General features: G+C 46.9%; 1 protein-coding gene across 3 annotated transcripts; it reads left to right on the top strand.

Moving 5' to 3' along the window:
* Positions 1-2,809: 2,809 nt before the first annotated feature.
* hipk1b (homeodomain interacting protein kinase 1b) lies at positions 2,810-22,335 on the top strand. 3 transcript variants are annotated; one of them, XM_080845997.1, is made up of 17 exons: positions 2,810-3,121; positions 4,291-5,042; positions 5,777-6,150; positions 7,245-7,368; positions 7,819-7,938; positions 8,352-8,450; positions 8,767-8,951; positions 9,663-9,813; positions 10,962-11,148; positions 13,091-13,209; positions 13,586-13,720; positions 16,058-16,209; positions 17,315-17,491; positions 17,926-18,069; positions 18,348-18,556; positions 19,620-19,744; positions 20,415-22,335. In XM_080845997.1, exons 2-17 carry the CDS (start codon positions 4,299-4,301, stop codon positions 20,901-20,903), a joined length of 3,534 nt encoding a protein of 1,177 aa, XP_080702123.1. In that variant the 5' UTR covers positions 2,810-3,121; positions 4,291-4,298; the 3' UTR covers positions 20,904-22,335. The 3 variants fall into 3 exon arrangements, with proteins under 3 accessions (XP_080702123.1, XP_080702125.1, XP_080702124.1); XM_080845998.1 differs by lacking the exon at positions 2,810-3,121 and adding an exon at positions 3,270-3,281; XM_080845999.1 differs by lacking the exon at positions 13,586-13,720.
* Positions 22,336-22,421: the final 86 nt, after the last annotated feature.

The following is a 22,421-nucleotide window of genomic DNA, read 5'->3' as shown; positions in this document are numbered from 1 at the left end:
GTCAAGCATTTATTTCATCAGTGTCGTTGACACAGTGTTCTTTCATTTCTTCATTTTATTTATTTCTTCAGAGCCTCGATGGATTACTGTCAGTTTGTCCAAAAAACAGGAAGTGTGGGTCCAAAGGGTCATAGGTCAGTCAGCCAGAGTGTATGTGCAAGGCCAGCATGAGGGAAACGTACAGTAACAGCACGTGCCACTATGGCTGAAAACAAGTCAGTCCTGTTGTCCAGTGATATTTCACCATTGGTCCAACAACACACAAAGTGTACCCTCCTGGGAATCAGCTAGTGATCTCAGCCCTTAGAGTGTCAAAGGTTTTGTAAGGGCCAACATGCTAAATTACTGTATGAAGTTATTTGGGCCTATGAAGACTTTTGCTACACAAACACCATCCAGGAATGGTTTGCGGCCTCAAAAAATGTTGAATACTGTTGGCTCTATTTATTCTTTTCAATATTGCAATATAGGGGTTCTTTTTTGAATTACGAGGGAAAGTCTATGATCATCAGTTTCGTCACTCACAGCAGTAGAATAACTCGGTTCGTAGGGAATGTTAGTAACATGCAGTAAGAGCTGTAGAATGACTCGGTTCTTAGGGCATGTTAGTAACATGCAGTAAGAGCTATAGAATGACTCGGTTCGTAGGGAATGTTAGTAACATGCAGTAAGAGCTACAGAATGACTCGGTTCTTAAGGAATGTTAGTAACATGCAGTAAGAGCTGTAGAATGACTCGGTTCGTAGGGAATGTTAGTAACATGCAGTAAGAGCTATAGAATGACTCGGTTCGTAGGGAATGTTAGTAACATGCAGTAAGAGCTACAGAATGACTCGGTTCTTAAGGAATGTTAGTAACATACAGTACGAGCTACAGAATGACTCGGTTCGTAGGGAATGTTAGTAACATGCAGTAAGAGCTACAGAATGACTCGGTTCTTAAGGAATGTTAGTAACATGCAGTAAGAGCTACAGAATGACTTGGTTCGTAGGGAATGTTAGTAACATGCAGTAAGAGCTTCCTGTTCACTCAGCAGGGTTGGAAATGAGAGAGCTGTCTGCTTTCTCCGATTAATGTTCTGCATCCTGTTACTACATTCTTACAGCATTAAACCACTTGGAATAAAGATTAGTGACAGGTATAACCTTCAATTTATACAACATAATGTTCAGTTAGTCTGGAGACGAGTTACAATGATCAGTCATTGTTAGTGAAAGAGATGGACAGTACAATGGACATTTGGAAATAAGGAAAATACTACTTTAGTTCACTATTACATTGACTTCATGACTTAATATTTTGACTATCTTGCTCATAAACGATGACACAAATTAATTTAATGCTGATGACGGCACCGACATGTTTGACAGAAAAAAACAACATGTCGACTTGTTTTGAGAAATACATTTACTGTTTTGAAAATGTTTAGTTTGATTTCAGAAATGTACCAAAGTGACTGAGAAGAACTGTAAACTGGCCACTGGACCACTTAAGGCTGCGGGGGCTTGTCAAACCACAACAGACAAACTAAACATAATGTGTGCTCTCTTCTAATGTATTTTCAATGACATGAATTGTTTTTGTCATGGTCCGGTTTGATGAATTACATTGCAATGTTATATAGGATGTGTGGGTCTGTAAAAATGTACAGATTTAAAGGAACTACTACATTTGTTGGAATAGCTCTGTGTAGTTCTGGCTATAGTCCATACCATCGACTGGTGCCAGTGAGCACACACACAGATGTTTGGTTTGCGCTCACGAATCAGCGTCCCCTCCATTGCAACACAGACCTGGATTAACCTCAACATAACATCAAATCAAGAATAATGGGTGAAGAGACATTTCATTTGCCGGATGTGATATGGACTGAGAGTGGGCGGGGCGGGGGGGGTGGATCTGTCCTGAGATCTCAGGCGGGGTGAAGAGTTCCGAGTGGCCCTGGCTGTCTTCCTCCCACCCATGAGCCTGTCAGCCGTGTGTGTGTGTGTGTGTGTGGGTGGGAGAGTGTGTGGGTGTCCTGTGTCCTTGGCAATGGATTAGTGACCAATAGAATTAAATCTCCAATTGGCTTAACTGGCTGCCCTCTCTATAGAAGTTCTGAGTATGACTCACTTTGGGATCCTACAGTGTATTTTTCTTGTTCATTTTGTATTATAATTGATATTAGTTCACTTTTATTTATGATTTATCCTAATATGCTGTATTGTAAATGCGGAACATTTTATTGTACTATTGTATTTTTTGCTTGAAAACAGTGAAAAAGATATTTTCCATTTGACAAAGGCAGGGTGAAGATTATTATTATGATTGAATCAAAGACATACGGCTAACACTCAAATTTCACCAACATTTCTGTGAATTTGCAAAATGTCTCTTTTCATAGTCATTTTAAATAAAATATCCTGTTTGCAGAACGTTTGGAGTAAAAACTAAGTCCAATCTCACTCATACTAGTGTCACAGTGAACATCATAAATACCATATCTATAGTTAGGCCTATAAAATTGTAACGTTATAACGTCATCTTTTTTCCATCATTTGATAGAACGTTTCTGGTAATGATTCCAGTTTAGGTCAGTTCTCATTATGATCGTCATGAATTACTCTCTTACGTCAGTCTGCTTGAACATAGGCAGTGTATAAACGATAAGAGTTGTTTTTTTCCTATCACGGATTTGCTGTCCGCAGGTTGCGTAACGCTGAATCTCAGCTCCTGCTCAGAAACGTGTTCGGTGGGGGAGGGGGCAGTGCGCAGGCGCGTTCGGCTCCAGTTCAGGAAGTCGCTCTTAAGCAGCTGATGCCGAGACCTCTGCTGTTCCGGTGGAAGGAGGCTTAACGACTCTCAAAAGAAATAGTAAAAGAAATGTTTCCATCGGAAAAACGGAGTACAGCTTGAGAGAACGAACTATTTGGAATGTGTAGAGGAGCCTGTGTTGTTTTATAAGACATTAATGGTGTGTCTTCGGCTAAATAATAGCCCATTGAGCTGTTTTTGTCGTGGGCCGGTTGGTTGTCGTGGGATCTAGACTAACAATGAAGGCCTAACCTTCTAACTCAGTGGGATTTAATCTTCGGATTGATCTGTCGACAGATACGTTAACTGCGCATCTTGGAGAAAGGTATGAACACATACATATTTGCACACTACATGATATTGTGTTTTGCAAAAAGCTTCGTAATGTTAAATATACTTACTTACTATGTTGAAAATTCCTTTCTATGGCTTTGGATTCCATGGGCTGTCCTCTGGTTATGTTGCTAGCTAGCTAACCTGCAATGGTAATTATCTGTCGTAAAGTAACATCATCTCACGCTAACCTATCTACCTATAAAACTAATTGCACCACCACATGAAGTAGGTTTTGTGAACGCTTTGTATTCACACAGTTATAATGTTTAGTAACGGATGGCGTACGTCTCTGGGGTATGTCGGGGTAGTCTGGAAAATTTCGATCCAGGCCAGTGTTGTAACCAAAGCCTTACTTTACCGTCATGAAATGGGATGGAATGGCCGATAGCAAGACTGTAGTCACTTGAACTTGCTATTTTGCAACACATATTTTCTGATTTGTATGTTTTGATTTGTCGTTCTCTAAAACGACATGATGAAATTACTCAATGTCATTAACGTAGCACTGAGTCGCTTTAGCCGGCTATCGTTGTTTTCCACCAGTAGGGTGGAGCCACTGCGCTGGAAAACATTAGCTGCCTAGCGTGACTGTATCTCTTACAAAACCCGACCAGCAAGCTGAGAGTTTCCTCATCTCAACTGGAATTTTTTCGCTGTTTCCTTCGCTAAATCATAATCGGACCACCTATTAATGCTTAAGGCGACAGAAAGCTCTGGCGCAATGGTAAAATGCGAACTGTCATACGCGAATCCTCTGAGGCCCACGACGCCATTGAATGCGCTGTATTTCGAACGGAGTCTAATCTAGTACTGTATAAAGACTTGTGCAGCATATTTTCCTGCTTTATATTGGTCCCATTAATACATTAAAGGGTGATCAATTGGAACTCTTTCGTGTACATACAATTCAGCTAAATATGTTGATGTGCTTTAATGAAGTATGTAGATTGGATGTCGATTTAGTTTTTATATCTGTCTTGTGCATGTCTTTTAAAATCTAGCAACTACATTTGATCGTTTATACATTATCACTAACATGGTGCATTGATGATTGTATACCCGACGGTTATGGTATTATTATTTCACCCCCATCCTCAATTGGTTTTACTTGACTCCACATACCTAACATCCTCCCGGCCATCTCCCCCTATTGTGCAGGTTTAGGCATGGCCTCCCAGCTGCAGGTGTTCTCTCCTCCGTCTGTGTCCTCCAGTGCCTTCTGCCGGGTGAAGAAGATGAAGGTGGAGAGCTGTGCGTGGGAGGTGGCTGCTGAGCCCTACGGCTCCGTGGGTCAGGCCTACGGCTTCACCCCGGCGGCCGCCCTGCCCTTCACCGCCTCTGGCCTCGTGTTCCCCCCCGGCGGGGCGGCCCGGGGACAGGTGGTGGTGCGGGCGGCGGACAGCACCGGCAGCCTCCCTCGCACCTCCCACAACAGCAACAACAATAACAACAACAACACCAATAATAACATCAACAACAACAGCAGCAGCAGCAGTCACCACGGCGACTCCCACGGCAGCCGGGGGCAACGGTACGGCCTGAAGCGGAAGAACGAGGAAGTGGACTCGTCGAGCGGCGGGGGCAGCGGGAGTGGCAGCGTGCAGATCCTGGAGGAGCTCTCCGCGCCCGCCTTCTCCGCCCGCACCGCGGGAGGCGGGGGCAACACGGGCCAGTCCATCGCCAACTCGGCCCCCACCACCAAGAGCAGCAGCTCCAACGGCGAGGGCGACTACCAGCTGGTGCAGCACGAGATCCTCTGCTCCGTCTCCAGTAGCTACGAGGTGCTGGAGTTTCTGGGGCGGGGGACCTTCGGACAGGTCGCCAAGTGCTGGAAGCGCGGCACCAACGAGATCGTAGCAATCAAGATCCTCAAAAACCACCCCTCGTACGCACGCCAAGGCCAGATAGAGGTAGGTGGGATGAGCGCGCGAACCACAGCACCTCCCTAAACACCCTACTCAGCCCGTGACTCACCATGGGGTCGCGTGGGCATGCTGTTTGTATGTGTGAGATGCACCCTTGAGACGGGGGTTTTGCAGTGCATTCAAAATGTCACATGAGGTGTTCCACTGGTTTCAAATGAAGTCATTCATATTAGCATAGGCCTCGTCTTGAGGGGGATGACGCCACGTACACAAAGTTATGTACATAAAATTTTGAATCGAGTTGACGTTAAGCAACAGATCAGTGTTTGTGTGTGTTAGTGTGTTTGAGTGTGTACGTCAGTGTGTGTGTGTGTGTGTGTGTGTGTGTGTGTACTGGGTTTTTGGTTTAACCCAGCAGAAGCACAGATGAGAACAAGTAATCACATGAAGACATGATTGATGAGTCAGGCGTACCTCTCCTGGGCTGGAATGAACACCTGTGCCCACATTTTCTTATTAGTGCGGCGACAGTGGTTCTGGAGGTAGAGAAGTTGTTTAGCAATCAGATTCCTCCCTGTCGAAACGTCCTTGGGCAAGACACTGAACCACTAATTGCTCCTGAGGTGCAGTGTGCCATCAGTGTAGATGTAAAATATAATAATGTAATATATATACATCCTTGTAAGTCGCTTTGGATAAAAGCGTCTGCTAAATGACTAAATCTAGTGGGTAAGGGTTTTGCTCTCGTTACAGTCTTGTGTTATTTCCCGTCTGTGCAGGTGAGCATTCTAAAGTGTCTGAGTGCGGAGAACGCGGACGAGTTTAACTTCGTGCGCTCGTACGAGTGCTTCCAGCACAAGGGCCACACGTGCCTGGTGTTCGAGATGCTGGAGCAGAACCTGTACGACTTCCTGAAGCACAGCAAGTTCAGCCCGCTGCCCCTGCGCCACATCCGCCCCGTGCTTCAGCAGGTGGCTACCGCCCTCATGAAGCTCAAGAGCCTGGGCCTCATCCACGCCGACCTCAAGCCCGAGAACATCATGCTGGTGGACCCCATCCGACAGCCGTACCGGGTCAAAGTCATCGACTTCGGCTCGGCCAGCCACGTGTCCAAGGCCGTCTGCTCCACGTACCTGCAGTCACGCTACTACAGGTGAGTTTGGCGTCAGGGAAGGTGGTGGTGGTGACGCAAACTTTTTAAAGTTTATATAACAACAACACAACTGAAGGAACCGGTTTGGGTTTTGCTTTTCAGGAGCTCTGTACCCTGTGCTCTTTAGTTCAGTACACTAGTAGTTTTTCGAGTTCTCCAAAAATGTGTTCTAGGTTACTGTGGACAAATACCAGAAACCTTCTTTTTTTTGTTGTTATGCTATTTTATTGATGACCTCTAGATGTGCTCAGGTTAACATTAGACTCTTTGAGAGACCCACTGATGGAGTAGATGGGCAGTCACTGACATGTTTACTGATGGAGTAGATGGGCAGTCACTGACATGTTTACTGATGGAGTGGATCAGCAGTCACTGACATGTTTACTGATGGAGTAGATGGGCAGTCACTGAGGTGTTTACTGATGGAGTAGATGGGCAGTCGCTGACGTGTTTACTGATGGAGTAGATCAGCAGTCACTGACATGTTTACTGATGGAGTAGATGGGCAGTCACTGACATGTTTACTGATGGAGTAGATGGGCAGTCACTGACATGTTTACTGATGGAGTAGATGGGCAGTCACTGACATGTTTACTGATGGAGTAGATGGGCAGTCACTGACGGGTTTACTGATGGAGTAGATGGGCAGTCACTGACGGGTTTACTGATGGAGTAGATGGGCAGTCACTGAGGTGTTTACTGATGGAGTAGATAGGCAGTCACTGACATGTTTACTGATGGAGTAGATGGGCAGTCACTGACATGTTTACTGATGGAGTAGATGGGCAGTCACTGAGGTGTTTACTGATGGAGTAGATGGGCAGTCACTGACATGTTTACTGATGGAGTAGATGGGCAGTCACTGACATGTTTACTGATGGAGTAGATGGGCAGTCACTGACATGTTTACTGATGGAGTAGATGGGCAGTCACTGACATGTTTACTGATGGAGTAGATGGGCAGTCACTGACATGTTTACTGATGGAGTAGATGGGCAGTCACTGACATGTTTACTGATGGAGTAGATGGGCAGTCACTGACATGTTTACTGATGGAGTAGATGGGCAGTCACTGACGTGTTTTCCACCCCCAGAGCTCCTGAGATCATCCTGGGCTTGCCCTTCTGCGAGGCCATCGACATGTGGTCGCTGGGCTGTGTCATCGCTGAGCTCTTCCTGGGCTGGCCTCTATACCCCGGAGCTTCAGAGTATGATCAGGTGGGTCCCCCTAACCCCCCCCCCCCCCTCCCTCCTGCCCTGGCTGCTGCTTACCCAGCATCCTCTCTACCATTTCACACAATTTACAGTGCCTTGCATAAGTATTCACCCCCTTGGATGTTTTACCCTTTTATTGCTTTTATAAATCAGTCATGGTCAATATAAGCTTTTTGGACCAAAAAAAAATGACCCAGGATCCTCTTTACCAGTGCTCAAACTTGCACATATTTCACACAATTTACATTATACTGTATGAATCTCATGCACACATGTTGGCTTATTAACCTTTATTACATATGGTCTGTAGGTATCAATTTATACTTAATCTTGTTATTAATAAGCTGTTACACCTGATGGTGCTCCTTACTTTAATGTAACATGAACTGATACTACCTAAGTATTGTTTGTACCTTTTACTCATCCGCTGTGAATTGATCGGCTGTCTTTCAGATCCGGTACATATCTCAGACTCAAGGCCTGCCAGCGGAGTACCTCTTGAGTGCCGGTACCAAGACCAGCAGGTTCTTCAACAGGGGTCCAGACTCCAGCTACCCGCTCTGGAGGTTAAAGGTCAGTGTTGGCAGCTGTGAAGGGTATGGATCAGGAAGTGTACGTTTCAGCCATTTTGATTGATCATTTTGATTTCCGCAACAGCCGTATTTAAAGTGTGGTTTTGGGGATTTTCTCCCAGAGTAAGCAGTTACATTAGTCTCTGTACTCTGTGATGAGTTTCTTGTATTTTAACGATCTACAGTTTCTCCAGGTTCTCTTCAGCCCATTGATGATACTGTGTAAACACATTTGTTAAAATTTCTGCAGATATGTTCCAAATTGAACCGTGTTTTCAGAAACGTTCTGATGGCGCTGCATAACGTTGTGTATTGATCTGGATTATTGGGTGTACTGTCAGTAATCCAGGTAGTGTGTGTGATCACTCTGCACCGTGACTCACTGGTGTCATTCTCTCGTGTGTTTCCCCTCAGACCCCGCTGGAGCACGAGGCAGAGATGGGCATTAAGTCGAAAGAGGCTCGGAAGTATATTTTTAACTGCCTGGACGACATGATGCAGGTCAAAGTAAAAGTAAGAGTCCCCATTTCTACTCTACACATCACACGCCAGTGATAGTCCAGCCTCCTAAAGATGGCTCCCGTTTCCATGTCTTATAATAATAATAATAGTAATAATATATAATAATTGTATTTATTTGTTTTGCACTATATCCTAGTTTTTCTGTTTATTTGATGTCTATTTTTAAGTATTTGCTGTAAAGCACTTTGAGCTGCATACTTTTGCATGAAAGGTGCTATGTATATAAAGTTTATTATTATTATTATTATTATATCCTGTCCGGTGTGACCTGATTAACATCCACACTGTCTCTGCCCCTCACCTCCAGGTCAACCTGTCCACTCACCTGGAGGGGACAGACATGCTGGCGGAGAAGGCTGACCGACGGGAGTTCATCGACCTCCTGAAGAGGATGTTGCGTCTGGACGCCGATAAGAGGATCACCCCCTCCAAGACCCTGGCGCACCCCTTCGTCACCATGAGCCCCCTACTGGACTTCCCACACAGCTCCCAGTGAGTCTACCCCCCCTGACCCTGATGTATTATATACCTGTGTTTGATTACACACTAAGTTAAGAGATAGAAATACTTTTGTTTGTGAAACATACACTCAGAAATGTGAGTCACTCACATTTGAGTTATACTTCGCGTAGGATGCTTTCTTTGCTTCACTGAATACTGGAGGTCTGCTGTTTCAGACCTCATTCTGTTGGTAGCAGACAGGTTTGCTGTTGTCTGCACTTTGGTTTGGTGTCCTTATCTCATTCTTACTGTGGTATGAGGTGTGATTACGTACGTAGTATGTACTTACTTGGTTTACTTATCCGATTCTCTTGGTACGAGGTGTATGCACGTAATTACTTACTTAGTGTACTTATCAGATTCTTACTGTGGTATGTGGGCATGCTGATTGCTGTCCTCATAATCCTTTATTTGTTTATTGATTTATTTCGGTGTGCGGGTAAGTCATTGAGTCCGTTGGCTTGTGTAACTATTAGATTGGAAAATTAACTTAAATTGTATTCAATTATAGATTAGAAAAGTCATTTTTATTTGATGATTGAATTATATACAAAATGCGTGTGCTGATTGGTCAGGTGAAGGGAAGTGCCTAATCTCTTGCTCTCCTCTCCTCTCCTCTCCTCTCCTCTCCTCTCCTCTCTCTCTTGCTCTCCTCTCCTCCTCTCTCTCTCCTCTCCTCTCCTCTCCTCTCCTAAACGCCAGTGTCAAGTCCTGCTTCCAGAACATGGAGATCTGTAAGCGGCGGAGCAGCTCCTATGACAGCGGGAAAACCCTGTTTGCTGCTAACCCTGTCGCAGGAGCCGCGGGGAACCTTACCGTGACCTTCAGTAGCCAGCTCAACCAGCACAACCAGGTAGGAACCTTCAGTAGCCAGCTCAACCAGCACAACCAGGTAGGAACCTTTAGTAGCCAGCTCAACCAGCACAACCAGGTAGGAACCTTTAGTAGCTCAATCAGGTAGGAACCTTTAGTAGCCAGCTCAACCAGGTAGGAACCTTATGTAGCCAGCTCAACCAACACAACCAGGTAGGAACCTTAGGTAGCCAGCTCAACCAGGTAGGAACCTTCAGTAGCCAGCTCAACTAGGCAGGAACCTTTAGTAGCCAGCTCAACCAACTCAACTAGGCAGGAACCTTTAGAAGCCAGCACAACCAGGTAGGAACCTTCAGTAGCCAGCACAACCAGGTAGGAACCTTCAGTAGCCAGCTCAACCAGGTAGGAACCTTCAGTAGCCAGCTCAACCAGCACAACCAGGTAGGAACCTTCAGTAGCCAGCACAACCAGGTAGGAACCTTCAGTAGCCAGCTCAACCAGGTAGGAACCTTCAGTAGCCAGCTCAACCAGGTAGGAACCTTCAGTAGCCAGCTCAACCAGGTAGGAACCTTCAGTAGCCAGCTCAACCAGCACAACTAGGCAGGAACCTTTAGTAGCCAGCTCAACCAGGTACGAGGGAGGGAAGCGCTCTCAGACTCGACCACTCACAGGATTAAGAGAAAGCTAAACATAATGAGAGGATCATAGGATCTATCTCTGAAGACCAAGGTGTGAAGAGGAGTCCACTGAGCTGACTGACCACGACGTCAAAACATTTATCAGTTCCATTAGAGTTATGAGTTGCCAACTGCTTCATCAGTTTCATCCTTTAACTGTCATCAGTCCATATCCCTCGTCCGGGATATTTTTTTTTTTTGTAGGGTATGTTTACATTTGATTTAAATTAAACCTTTTTTACTACATTCCTTTTACTTACATGATATTATTGCTGAGGTCTTCTAGAATATATAATCAGATAATCCATTTGTTTTTAGTTAAGGAAAATGTACAAAATCATCAAGGCATGTCAGACAACTTAGAAAAGTCTAAAAGGCATTGGACTGTAGAGAGACTATCGAGGGATTGGACTGTTCTCCAGGCGCAGAAGATGGACGCGAGGACCTTTCTGTCATTTGCCCATATATGTTTTCTTATCTAACAGATCTCTTGTTGCGTTGTGTGTCCCAGGTACCGTCAGCAGGGGGCGCTGTTCCGCTTCTGAACTACCAGCCTGCACTGTACCAGCAGGCCACCATCAACATCCCCGGCCTGGCCCAGCCAAGCCTGCCCATGCAGGCCCGCACCACCCAGCTCTGCACCCAGCCAGAGCCCTTCCAGCAGACCCTTATCGTCTGCCCCCCCACCACCATACAAGGTGAGCCTCATCGTCTGCCCCCCCACCACCATACAAGGTGAGCCTTACACCCCCCCACCCCCTCCATACTGGGTGAGCCTCACCCCCCCACCACCATACAAGGTGAGCCCCCCACCCCCCCATACAAGGTAGGCATAATCGTCTGCCCCCCCACCACCATACAGGGTGCCTCACCCCCCCCCCCAGGCCCCATACAAGAAGCCTCATCGTCTGCCCCCATCATCAGCCAAACAGAACTCCCTCACCTCAGCATTGGGTCCAGATGTGTGTGTGGTCCTGGCCTTGGTTCTGTTCATATGCCAGCTAGTTTGGCATTCTATGGGTAGTGCCATTAACGAACGCTATTTCCTTACCACAAAATGAAATGCTCTCTAAATGGGTTTAGCAAGTGAAGCTTACCACTATTAATTAACTGATTATTTATTCCCTAAGTGAAGCTTAATGTTATTAATAAACTGATAATGAATTCCCTAAGTGAAGTTTTCTATTATTTATTAATCATTTTTTTCTAAGAGAAGTTTACCATTATTAATTAACTAATTATGTATTCCCTAAGTGAAGCTTACCATTATTAATGAACTGGTTATTCATTCCCTAATTGAAGTTTACCATTATTAATTAATTAATTATTCATTCCCTCAGTAGGTGCGTTTCCATTCAGCTCGTTCGCATTAACGATTCGCATTCACGGTGATTCGCATAAAACAAATGCGCATTGAGCGACCGTTTCCATTCACCCGAGTCTTTAGTCTAATTTGGAGGAAGAGTTTTGTGTACGCTAGAATGGACGCCCTCCTCTCTGCCGTCGGGACTAGCAACTAGTTGTTTGCGTTGATAGTTGCTAGAAGGAGAAGGCGTAGAAAGTTTTACAAACTCGCATAGCAGCGAGTTCCGTACCCCGCAGACGTCCACATCTGGGAACAAGCACGGTCTAGGGATTTTTTTAATTTGGTGAAGGCCCACTTCACTGACCAGCTGTGGGTCGAAACGGATAGGCCCTGCTGTGTTGCCTGAAAGTATTTGCTGCAGAAAGCCTGTCCCCACCCACGAGCCCATTGCAATTGCGCTTTACAAACTTGCAACATGCGCGGAATACCGTGTTGTGGGCGAAACGTTCGCCGTCAGCAAGACCACTGTACATAGATGTTTATATGCAGTATGCTTTGCCATCCGAGTACAAGCTAAGAAATATATTAAGTTACCATACCTGGGCTAGGCGCAAGAGATTGCAGACCGAAACAACCGCAGGTGTTATAGAATAAAATCAATGATGACAAAACAAAAAAAAAACAATAATTTACAACAACAACAAAAAAGTACGTCTGGGGAGATAACATGTCAACGTAGTTTGCACGTAATTCAAGTTAATCAGTTAGCCTACAATAAACTGTAATGATGATGTTCAGGGGAAACAACAAACAGAAACCATTGATATATTATAGTATATAACAGCAAGTGCATGCTGCATGAGGTGTGGTGTATTAGCTGGCAGTTTGAGAAGCAGTAGTAGAGGAACATCACATTCGGGGCAGACAGCAGCACGGTTGTCTCTCACTGCAACAGGACGTAGTCTACAGTCCAACTCCGAACATAAACAAATACACAAAAGACTCGAATCGCTCGAAAAACTGTTTCCATCTAAGTTAAGCGCATTAACTAAATTCGAATAACTAGTTAATCCACCTCCCTCTGGTGAATCGAATTTCTATGCGCATTGGGGAAGTTAATGCGCATCGCACGCGTTTCCAACCAGGATTAAATATTCGCATAGAGATAATGCGCATTTAGACATGGGATGGAAACGCACCTAGTGAAGCTCACCATTATTAATGAACTGGTTATTAATTCCCTAATTGAAGTTTACGGTTATTAATGAACTGGTTATTCATTCCCTAATTGAAGTTAAGCGTTATTAATGAACTGGTTATGTTTCCTGTTAAAGGGCTCCAGTCTTCCAGTAAGGGCTCTGCTTACCCTCTGAGGATGGACACCTCCAATCCCCTGGTGCAGCAGAACCAGTCCTCCCAGCCTCTCCAGCTCCAGCCCAGTATGCTCACGCAGGTAAACGCCTGTCTGTGTCTGTGTCTGTGTCTGTGTGTGTGTGTGTGTGTGTGTGTGAGACTCTCTGCCTCCTCGCTCCCTGTGACGTCCATCTGGGTTGTGTGTTCTGGAAAAACGTGCGTCTGTCTCCAGTCACTAGCCATGGCTGCCAGAAGCGTCTGTAAAGCTTTTGCCTCGGTCATATCAACCGCTTGGGCTCACGGTGAGATGAGCCTGTGAGTGTGTGTGTGTGTGTGTGTGTGTGTGTGTGTGTGTGTGTGTGTGTGTGTGTGTTTGTGTATGGATGGGGGTTGTTTGTTTTGTATCCTGACACACTCTGACCTCCATGTGACCTTTGCCCTCTCCCCCCTCGGTGACCCTGCCTCCCTCCCCCCAGGGCTCCTGCACGCCTCTGATGGTGGCCACCCTGCACCCCCACGCGGCCGGGGTGGCGCCCCAGTACCCCCTGCCCCTGGCGCTGGGCTGTGGGGGGGCGCGGCCTGCACTCCTGGAGCAGACGGCCACCGTGCTGGTAAACGGCCTCGCCCGTCCCAGCGCATCCAAACACCCTCCTAACCAACCAAACGCCTCTCTCTCCTTCACTCGCTCTCTCTTTCACTCTCTTTCTCCATCACTCTCTCTCCTCCTCTTTCTCTCTCTCCTTCATTCTCTCTCCTCCTCTTTCTCTCTCTCCTTCACTCTCCCTCTCTCTCCTTCACTCTCTCTCTCTCTCTCTTTCACTCTCTTTCTCCATCACTCTCTCTCTCCTTCACTCTCTCTCACTCTCTCTTTCTCCTTCTCTCTTTCTCCTTCACTCTCTCTCCTCTTTCTCTCTCCCACTCCTTCACTCTCTCTCTTTCTCTATCTCCCTCCCTCTCTCTTTCTCTTCCACTCCTTCACTCTCTCTCTCTCCCTCTCTTTCTCTTCACCTCTTTCTCTTTCTCTCTCTCTCATTTCTCCTCCTTCCTTCTCTTTTTATTCCTATTTTCATTGCTTTTGCTTCTTTTTCTTTTTCAGATCTCTTCCTTTTGTTCTTTCTCTTTTCTCCTCCCTCCCCCGGTCTCTCTCTATGCAGGTCTGCAGGCATGGGACGCATGCGCTGACTCGTCTGTGCTTTGCTTGCAGCGTCTCCCTCCTCCATGTCTCCCCATCCCCCTCTTTCTCCTCCTCCTTCTCCCTCCTCCATGTCTCCCATCCCCCTCTTTCTCCTCCTCCTTCTCCCTCCTCCATGTCTACCCTTCTCCCTCCTCCATGTCTCCCCATCCCCCTCTTTCTCCTCCTCCTTCTCCCTCCTCCATGTCTACCCTTCTCCCTCCTCCATGTCTCCCCATCCCCCTCTTTCTCCTCCTCCTTCTCCCTCCTCCATGTCTCCCCATCCCCCTCTTTCTCCTCCTCCTTCTCCCTCCTCCATGTCTCCCATCCCCCTCTTTCTCCTCCTCCTTCTCCCTCCTCCATGTCTACCCTTCTCCCTCCTCCATGTCTCCCCATCCCCCTCTTTCTCCTCCTCCTTCTCCCTCCTCCATGTCTCCCCATCCCCCTCTTTCTTCTCCTCCTTCTCCCTCCTCCATGTCTCCCTCCTTCTTCTCCTCCTTCTCCCTCCTCCATGTCTCCCCATCCCCCTCCTCCTCCTTTCTCCAGTTCTCAGGGGAGGAGATGTTGTTTGGCTGCAATGACGTCACCCTTTCATTCTAGATCTCTCTGTCTCTGCTACCTCCTTTCCTTCCTCTCTCTCTCTCTCTCTCTCTCCCTCTGTTCCCTTCCTCCCTCCGTCCTGGTGCCAGTCTATCCACAGGTCCTCTGACTTGGTCTTCGGGCTTTGCTGGTTTAACAGGGAGCCCCACAACCACGCCCCCTCTTTCTCAGCTCTTCAGTGATTTTGGTTCTTCCTCACAGGGCAACTCGACAGTTGATGTCTGTCTGCTTTCCCTTCCACCAACCCATCCCCCCCCCCGCCCCATCTCTGCACTGCTCATTTGGTTGTATTGCATGCCATGCTTGGCTTGGCTTAGGCCTGAGGGATGGTCTCTTAACGTTCCAGATTGTTTCAGGTCAGCCGCGGGAAGGGACAAAGACGACCTCTGCTTGTGCGTTTGCGAATTGTTGACCTTTGGTGACTTGACGAGAATGTTGATTCAACCCCCCCCCCCCCCCCACCCCTGTGTTGTTAACTGTGTCTACGGTGCAGCATTCTTGAGCATGTTGGCTGAAGCCCCAAGCAGTCTTGTGCATGGCGCTACGGCTTTCCAGTGACCCTCCCCCCCCCCCCATAGCAGCTGAATCGGCCCACACCCGCTAGTACAAGTACATGGTTTGGTGATCTAACCTTGATAGGTTAATTTCATAAAGTGGTGAACCTCCTAATAGAAGAGCCTTATGGCTTCATTCCCCGAACCCCTAGGGCTCTTCTTTTAGGAGGCTGACGACTTACTCTTTAGTTTGTCACTGAACCACGTACTTGGACTACCCCCCCACCCCCAGATCCGTACCGGATCATAGCAGCCGACTCTGGCGTTTGAATCTGCCCTCAACCACCAGGTCCGTGCGGTATCTGGACCGGGTCGGCGTGTATTGGGAGCGGGTCGGTGCTGGGTTCAGCTGCTATCTGGGGCCGGAGGTACCACTGCCTCTCTGGAGCAGCATGAGTCTGACGAGCCTCCACACCTCCTGGCCTCTAACACCCCCTGGAGGCCCGGTGGAGGTTACACACGTCAGGTGTGCTCTCCAGACAGGCCTCTGAGACGGACGTGGCCAGTGGAGCTAACGCCTTTTTTCTCTGTCTGTTTTCCTGTGTGTGTGTGTGTGTGTGTGTGTGTGTCTGTGTCTGTGTGCGCGTGTGTGTGTGTGTGTGTGTGTGTGTGTGTCCCAACAGCAGGCCTGGCCGTCGGGCACACAGCAGATCCTCATCCCGTCGGCGTGGCAGCAGGTCCCGGGCGTGGCCATCCACAGCGGGGCGCACCAGGCCGTGGACTCCTCCTCCCTGGAGGCGCTCGTGACGGACTCCTCGGCCCAACACGCCTGGAGGTGAGATGAGAACACACACACACACACGCACGCACGCACGCACGCACGCACACACACATATGAGATGACACGTCTGGAGGTGAGATTCATTCATCATTGTTTATTCAGGGAGAATTGACTGAGCACAGGGCTCTTTTGCAGCAATGCCCTGATTGAGGCTACAGAATACAGAAGAACAATAAATAAACAAACCATATCAAAACAAAACAGACAAAATAAATAAAGTAAACACATTAAAAAAACTAAGAAATTAAGTATAAAAAAAATAAATAAAAAAATTTAGATGAGAACCGAGACGCAAAGGAAAGAGGCAGACAGGCCGCTGATGGTTTAATAACTCTGGAGGAACACACACTGAGACAAAGAAATCCTATGTGTGTGTCTGTGTGTAATATATGTAAGAGGATGATGACTGGGATTTTATTCTTCAGTCCCTTGGCAATTTATGTATTTATTTATGCGTTTATTTGAAAAGGGACAGTATGTAGGAACCGTACATTGATAAACATTTCCCAGAAAAATGTAAATGCACCGGAATTAGCTTGTTTAGCTAGTTTTCATCCGTTGTCCCTTGGCAGGGCAGGGCATATGTGGGCAAGGTGTATGTATGTATATGTCACTCATTTAGGATATAGCATATAGTGTGTGTTCTCAATCACTGGTGGTCTGTATGTGTGTCACTCCTTTAGGATGGAGCATATAGTGTGTGTGTGTGTGTGTGTGTGTGTGTGTGTGTGTGTGTGTGTGTGTGTGTGTGTGTGTGTGTGTGTGTTTCACTCACTCGTGGTGTGTGTGTGTGTGTGTGTGTGTGTGTGTGTGTGTGTCAGTCATTAAGGATAGAGCATATAGTGTGTGTGTGTGTTTCACTAACTGGTGGTGTGTGTGTGTGTCACTCCTTTAGGATAGAGCATATAGTGTGTGTGTGTGTGTGTTTCACTAACTGGTGGTGTGTGTGTGTGTGTGTGTGTGTTTCACTAACTGGTGGTGTGTGTGTGTGTGTGTGTTTCACTAACTGGTGGTGTGTGTGTGTGTGTGTGTGTGTGTGTGTGTGTGTGTGTGTGTGTGTTTCACTAACTGGTGGTGTGTGTGTGTGTGTGTTCCTCAGGGGCTCCCACGGCGGTCAGCACAGCGGGGTGTTGCAGCAGAACCCCCACATCCTGGGGGGGCATCTGACCCTTGACCCCGTGCAGTCACTGGGCAGAAGTGGGGGCCACGGGGGGCGGTCCCAACCAGAGGGCAAGAGCAAGAGGAACAGGGGGCGTCGCCAGGAGAGCAGGAACGGGTACGTGTCACTTCCTGTTGGACCTCACGACAATATATACATTTATACTCCATGGTTAGGGATGTTCTCTTGTCCTAAGACTGTTTTTAGGGTTTAATTACTTTTATTCCCCTTATTCCTTTTATCATGATTTTAGTAATCCAAGTAGCCTATCAAAACACCAGGTTCTGATACGATGTAGATCATTTTGTATTTATCTTTTACTCCTTGTATTGCTCCTGCTGCTCGCTTTTAATGATTTTATGTAAAGCACATTGAAATGCAACTCTTGTAGGTAATGTGCTATATTAATAAAGTCCTATGTACTTACGTACTTGCTAAGAGGGTGGGGTGCATATAGAAGCAAAACCACTAAGGCATTTTAGGATGCTGTATAAGCTTTGACCGCTTATTGGTGTGGGTGTGTGACCCTAATGCTTCTGTGTTCTCCATAGGGGCCCTCTGATTGGCACACCAGCATACAACGCCGCACTCTCCCAGCCAATCGTCATCTCCGACACACCCAGCCCTGCCGTCAGTGTCATTACCATCCACAGTGACACTGAGGACGAGGACGAAAGGAAGTTCCACCCAGCTAGGTGAGGTCACTTCCTGTAGTTATTCTACCACCTCCACTGCTTATTTGATGATGAGGCCTTCACGTTTGCCTGTGTCAGTGGGGTTTGAATATAGTCTACCATGGCATGTTATTCTAATTTATTTAATACATTCTACCATGTCTTTGAAGATGTCTAGCGCTGTCTTGCTAATTTTATGATAGACCACAGTAACAGACGGTAAATTCAATTTTGCACAATGGATTCATCTTGTTTCTAATGCTGCATGAGTACATCACCGTGTCCATTTCTGTTGTCAGCTGTGGGCCCAACCAGCGCGCCAACGTCATCAGCTGTGTGACGGTGCACGACTCTGATTCGTCCACGGCCAGCCCCCTGACCCCACGACCCCGGCACGGCCTCCTGCGCGGGGCGTCTACCCGCGGGTCCAAGTCGCTGGCAGTGGTGGCACCCTCCGTCAAGACCCAGCAGGGAGACGGCGCCAACACCAAAGGGGCATCAGTGACGGGTCAGTCACACTAGTGTATAGGACAGCCAGTTACTATAGCTACCATAGCTTATGGACAGCCAGTTACTATAGTTACCATAGCTTATGGACAGCCAGTTACTATAGTTACCATAGCTTATGGACAGCCAGTTACTATAGCTTATGGACAGCCAGTTACTATAGTTACTGTAGCTTATGGACAGCCAGTTACTATAACTACTATAGCTTATGGACAGCCAGTTACTATAGTTACCATAGCTTATGGACAGCCAGTTACTATAGCTAATGGACAGCCAGTTACTATAGTTACCATAGCTTATGGACAGCCAGTTACTATAGCTAATGGACAGCCAGTTACTATAGTTACCATAGCTAATGGACAGCCAGTTACTATAGTTACCATAGCTTATGGACAGCCAGTTACTATAGCTTATGGACAGCCAGTAACTATAACTACTATAGCTTATGGACAGCCAGTTACTATAGCTAATGGACAGCCAGTTACTATAGTTACCATAGCTTATGGACAGCCAGTTACTATAGCTAATGGACAGCCAGTTACTATAGTTACCATAGCTAATGGACAGCCAGTTACTATAGTTACCATAGCTTATGGACAGCCAGTTACTATAGCTTATGGACAGCCAGTAACTATAACTACCATAGCTTATGGACAGCCAGTTGCTATAGTTACCATAGCTTATGGATAGCCAGTTACTATAGTAACTATAGCTTATGTAAGAGTTAAAGCAACACTATGCATCTGTTTGATACATTTTGAGGTATGGTTTTATCGGCCAACCAGTTTTGGTACCACCCTCTAATTCATTTTGATAGCATATGGTCATACGAAGGACAGATATCCATCCAGGATATGCACTATGTAGTTTTGTGTTTGGGGCTGGAAACACCCTGCAAAAATGAAAGAAAAGCTTTCACAGCATGACATTGTCAGCTATACTGCCAAAAGACACCAGTTAGTGTGTGTGTGTGTGCGTGTGTTAGTGCGTGTGCGTGTGTTAGTGCGTGTGCGTGTGCGTGTGCCTAGCTAATCACAGCCTTATTCCTCTGTCGCCCCCTACAGGTCACTCCCAGAGCGGCTACATGAAGCCCAAGCGCTCCGCCACCAGGCAGCCCTGCAGCTCAGGGGAGAGTGGAGAGCGCCACCTGCAGGTGCCCAGCAGATCACAGCCTCTGAACCTCAGCCAGGTAATTAATCACCTTCCTACCGACACTAGGGGGTGTGTGTGTGTGTGTGTTTGTGTAGCTTATCAGCCCCTGAACCTCAGCCAGGTACCTACCTACTGATACTAGATGGTGTGTGTGTGTGTGGTATGGGATGTGTGTGTTTGTGTGTGTGTGTGTGTGGCTTATCAGCCCCTGAACCTCAGCCAGGTACCTACCTACCGATACTTGACATTAACATTTAGTCATTTAACAGACGCTTTTGTCCAAAGCGACGTACAAGGGAGAGAACAGTGAAGCTTAGAAGAGCAACAAAAAGCTGGTGTTACAATAAATACTACTTTACATAAGAAATAGAAAAACGACATAGATAAGAGAAGAAAAAAAAAAGTGGGAGCAGAACCAGCAAGCACTCTGTATGGCAAGCATAAGTGACTTGAGCTTAGTGCGAGCAGCTACATAGCAAAGATACTCTACTTGTGCCTCAGGGGCAGATGGGCAGCTAAATGGTTGTAAACTTCCAAACATGGTGTATCTCGCATGGTGTTCTGAATATGCGTGAATCAAAATGTTGGTCCTTGATATTGAGTCAGTGATTTCATTATAATCTCTGTTAGGTGCAGATTAACGGGTTCTGGCCTGCCAGTTTAACTTTTTCTTTCTCTTGTCATCTTTGCTCTCTCCCCCCCATCAGCCTACCTTAGTCTCGTCCTCCTCTTCTTCCTCCTCGTCCTCCTCATCTCAGGAGCGCGGCGGCGGTGCCGGCGGCGGGGGCTCCCTGCGTCGTCAGCACACCTACCCCCCGGCGGGGGCCCCCTCGTCCCACGCGCACCCCCACTACCGGCTCCCCGAGGCGGTGCCCTTCACCAGCGTGGCGCCCAGCCTGTACACGTACCCGGCGTCCGCCGCCCTGGCCTCCGCATCCCACGCCATGGAGCAGCTGCTGGTGCACAGCAGCACCGCCTCCCCCTCCCGGGCCCCAGGGGGCGCCACCGCACACTACCCCCAGGGCCTCGTCAAGGACTCCGTGGGGGCCATGGTGCACGGGCTGCCCGCCCAGTACCAGCAGAGCTTCGCCACGCACCCCTACGTGACCGCGGGCAGCGGGGCCGGCAGGGCCGATGCCACCTACGGCGGGTACCAGCTGAGCCCGCGCAGACTCACGCAGTATCCCTACTTATGAGCTTTTAGGCTGAGGGGGAGGGAGGGGGAGAGACGAGGAGGGGGCACATAAGACCACAAGACCACACAATCCCCTCATGCCCACACCCCACCCCCTTACCCCCCCCCCAACGTCTCTTTCCACTCACATCACCTCGTTGGCACACCAGGAAGGATTTCAAGGAAACTGCTGCGTTTCTTTTTTTTTGTTTTTTAAACAGACCTGGTTCAGCTTTAACTGGTTTTACACATACTATTTAACAATTTTAGACAAAAAAAGAAACTTTTTAAGACGTTGGTATTTAGAATTATTATATTTTGCCATTATCAATTTGTATTTTCACTGAATTTGTTTTAGTTTTTTTTCTTTAGTTAGATTTTATTTGAAAATCCATGGTATTGTAATAGAACATCCTCTTTTAAAAATGCTGACAAGTGTATTGTTTTACTGAAACGGTTTTATTTCCCGTGCAATAGAGAAACACTATCCCTGTGTTGTCGTTGGCAACCGGAGAGGCCAAGATGGCTGCCTGGTTTCTTCCCACAGTTCAACAGGCTTCACACTAACCTCCAGTCCCTCCTGTGACCATGGTCTCTTTTATCTCTCTACTCTTAGTAGCGTCACTGGTGTTTTATGTGTCATGTTTTTAATTTACCTTCTAGATTTCTCATTTCATTTTCTCTTAAATTATGTTTATCCCCTGCTCTGAATGCCTGTGAATGTGTTCACTGGACGTTGAACGATTGTCAACAGAAGGAAAACAACAAAAAGAAAAGGAAACGGAGAAGAGGATTGGGAAGAGAAGCGGAAGGATTCTGTGCACGAGCTTACTGTTGAGACTCTGTGGTGTAATTACTTGAATCATATAACCTGCAGGAGGAACGGTAGACACAAGAGCAATATAGAATGTTAGTCGTGGAGCCTGCTCTGACAGATGTATGGTCGGTCGGTTGGTTGGTTGGTTTTGGAATGTTTAGCAATGTTGAAATGTTAAGATCTTTCCTATTATGATTAGTGTCATGTTTGGAGAAAAAAACAAACTAAATATCAACTGATTTGGAAAAAAAAAAAAGTCTCCCCAAAGTGATTTTTCTGTGGTCCTTTGCGTAGGTGTATGAAAATGAAATGCTCTAGTTAGCAATGGATTCTTCCCTTTTCTGAGTTTCCTTGTGTCTGTCTTATAAAAGTACCATAGGAAACCATTTGTCTAACTTGTTAATATGGTTCCTTTATGTATCTTGTTACCCAAAGAACTTCACTGGTAGAGTTAGCCCAAGTGTTCCAGCACCACCTCTCTTACCCCCCCCATGACGGTCCAGTCATGCCAGAACCCCCGGGACTGCTCCCTGAGAAGGCCTCGGTACTACATTCCTTGGTTCCGCGCTCTCTCTCTCCATGTTATCCCGTTCGAGGCTGATATATCAGTGAGAACTGTAGAACATTGCAGTCACATTTGGTCAATAAACGACACATGACTCTACCGACTGCTGTGCTTTACTTCCAGACAAATATTCACTGCTGTGTCAAATGTCGATGTGT

The sequence above is a fragment of the Sprattus sprattus genome (assembly GCF_963457725.1).
Source record: "Sprattus sprattus genome assembly, chromosome: 10".
In the NCBI taxonomy this organism is placed as follows: domain Eukaryota; kingdom Metazoa; phylum Chordata; class Actinopteri; order Clupeiformes; family Clupeidae; genus Sprattus; species Sprattus sprattus.
The sequence above is the reverse complement of the archived record's forward strand: the minus strand, read 5'-3'. Positions and strand labels throughout refer to the sequence as shown.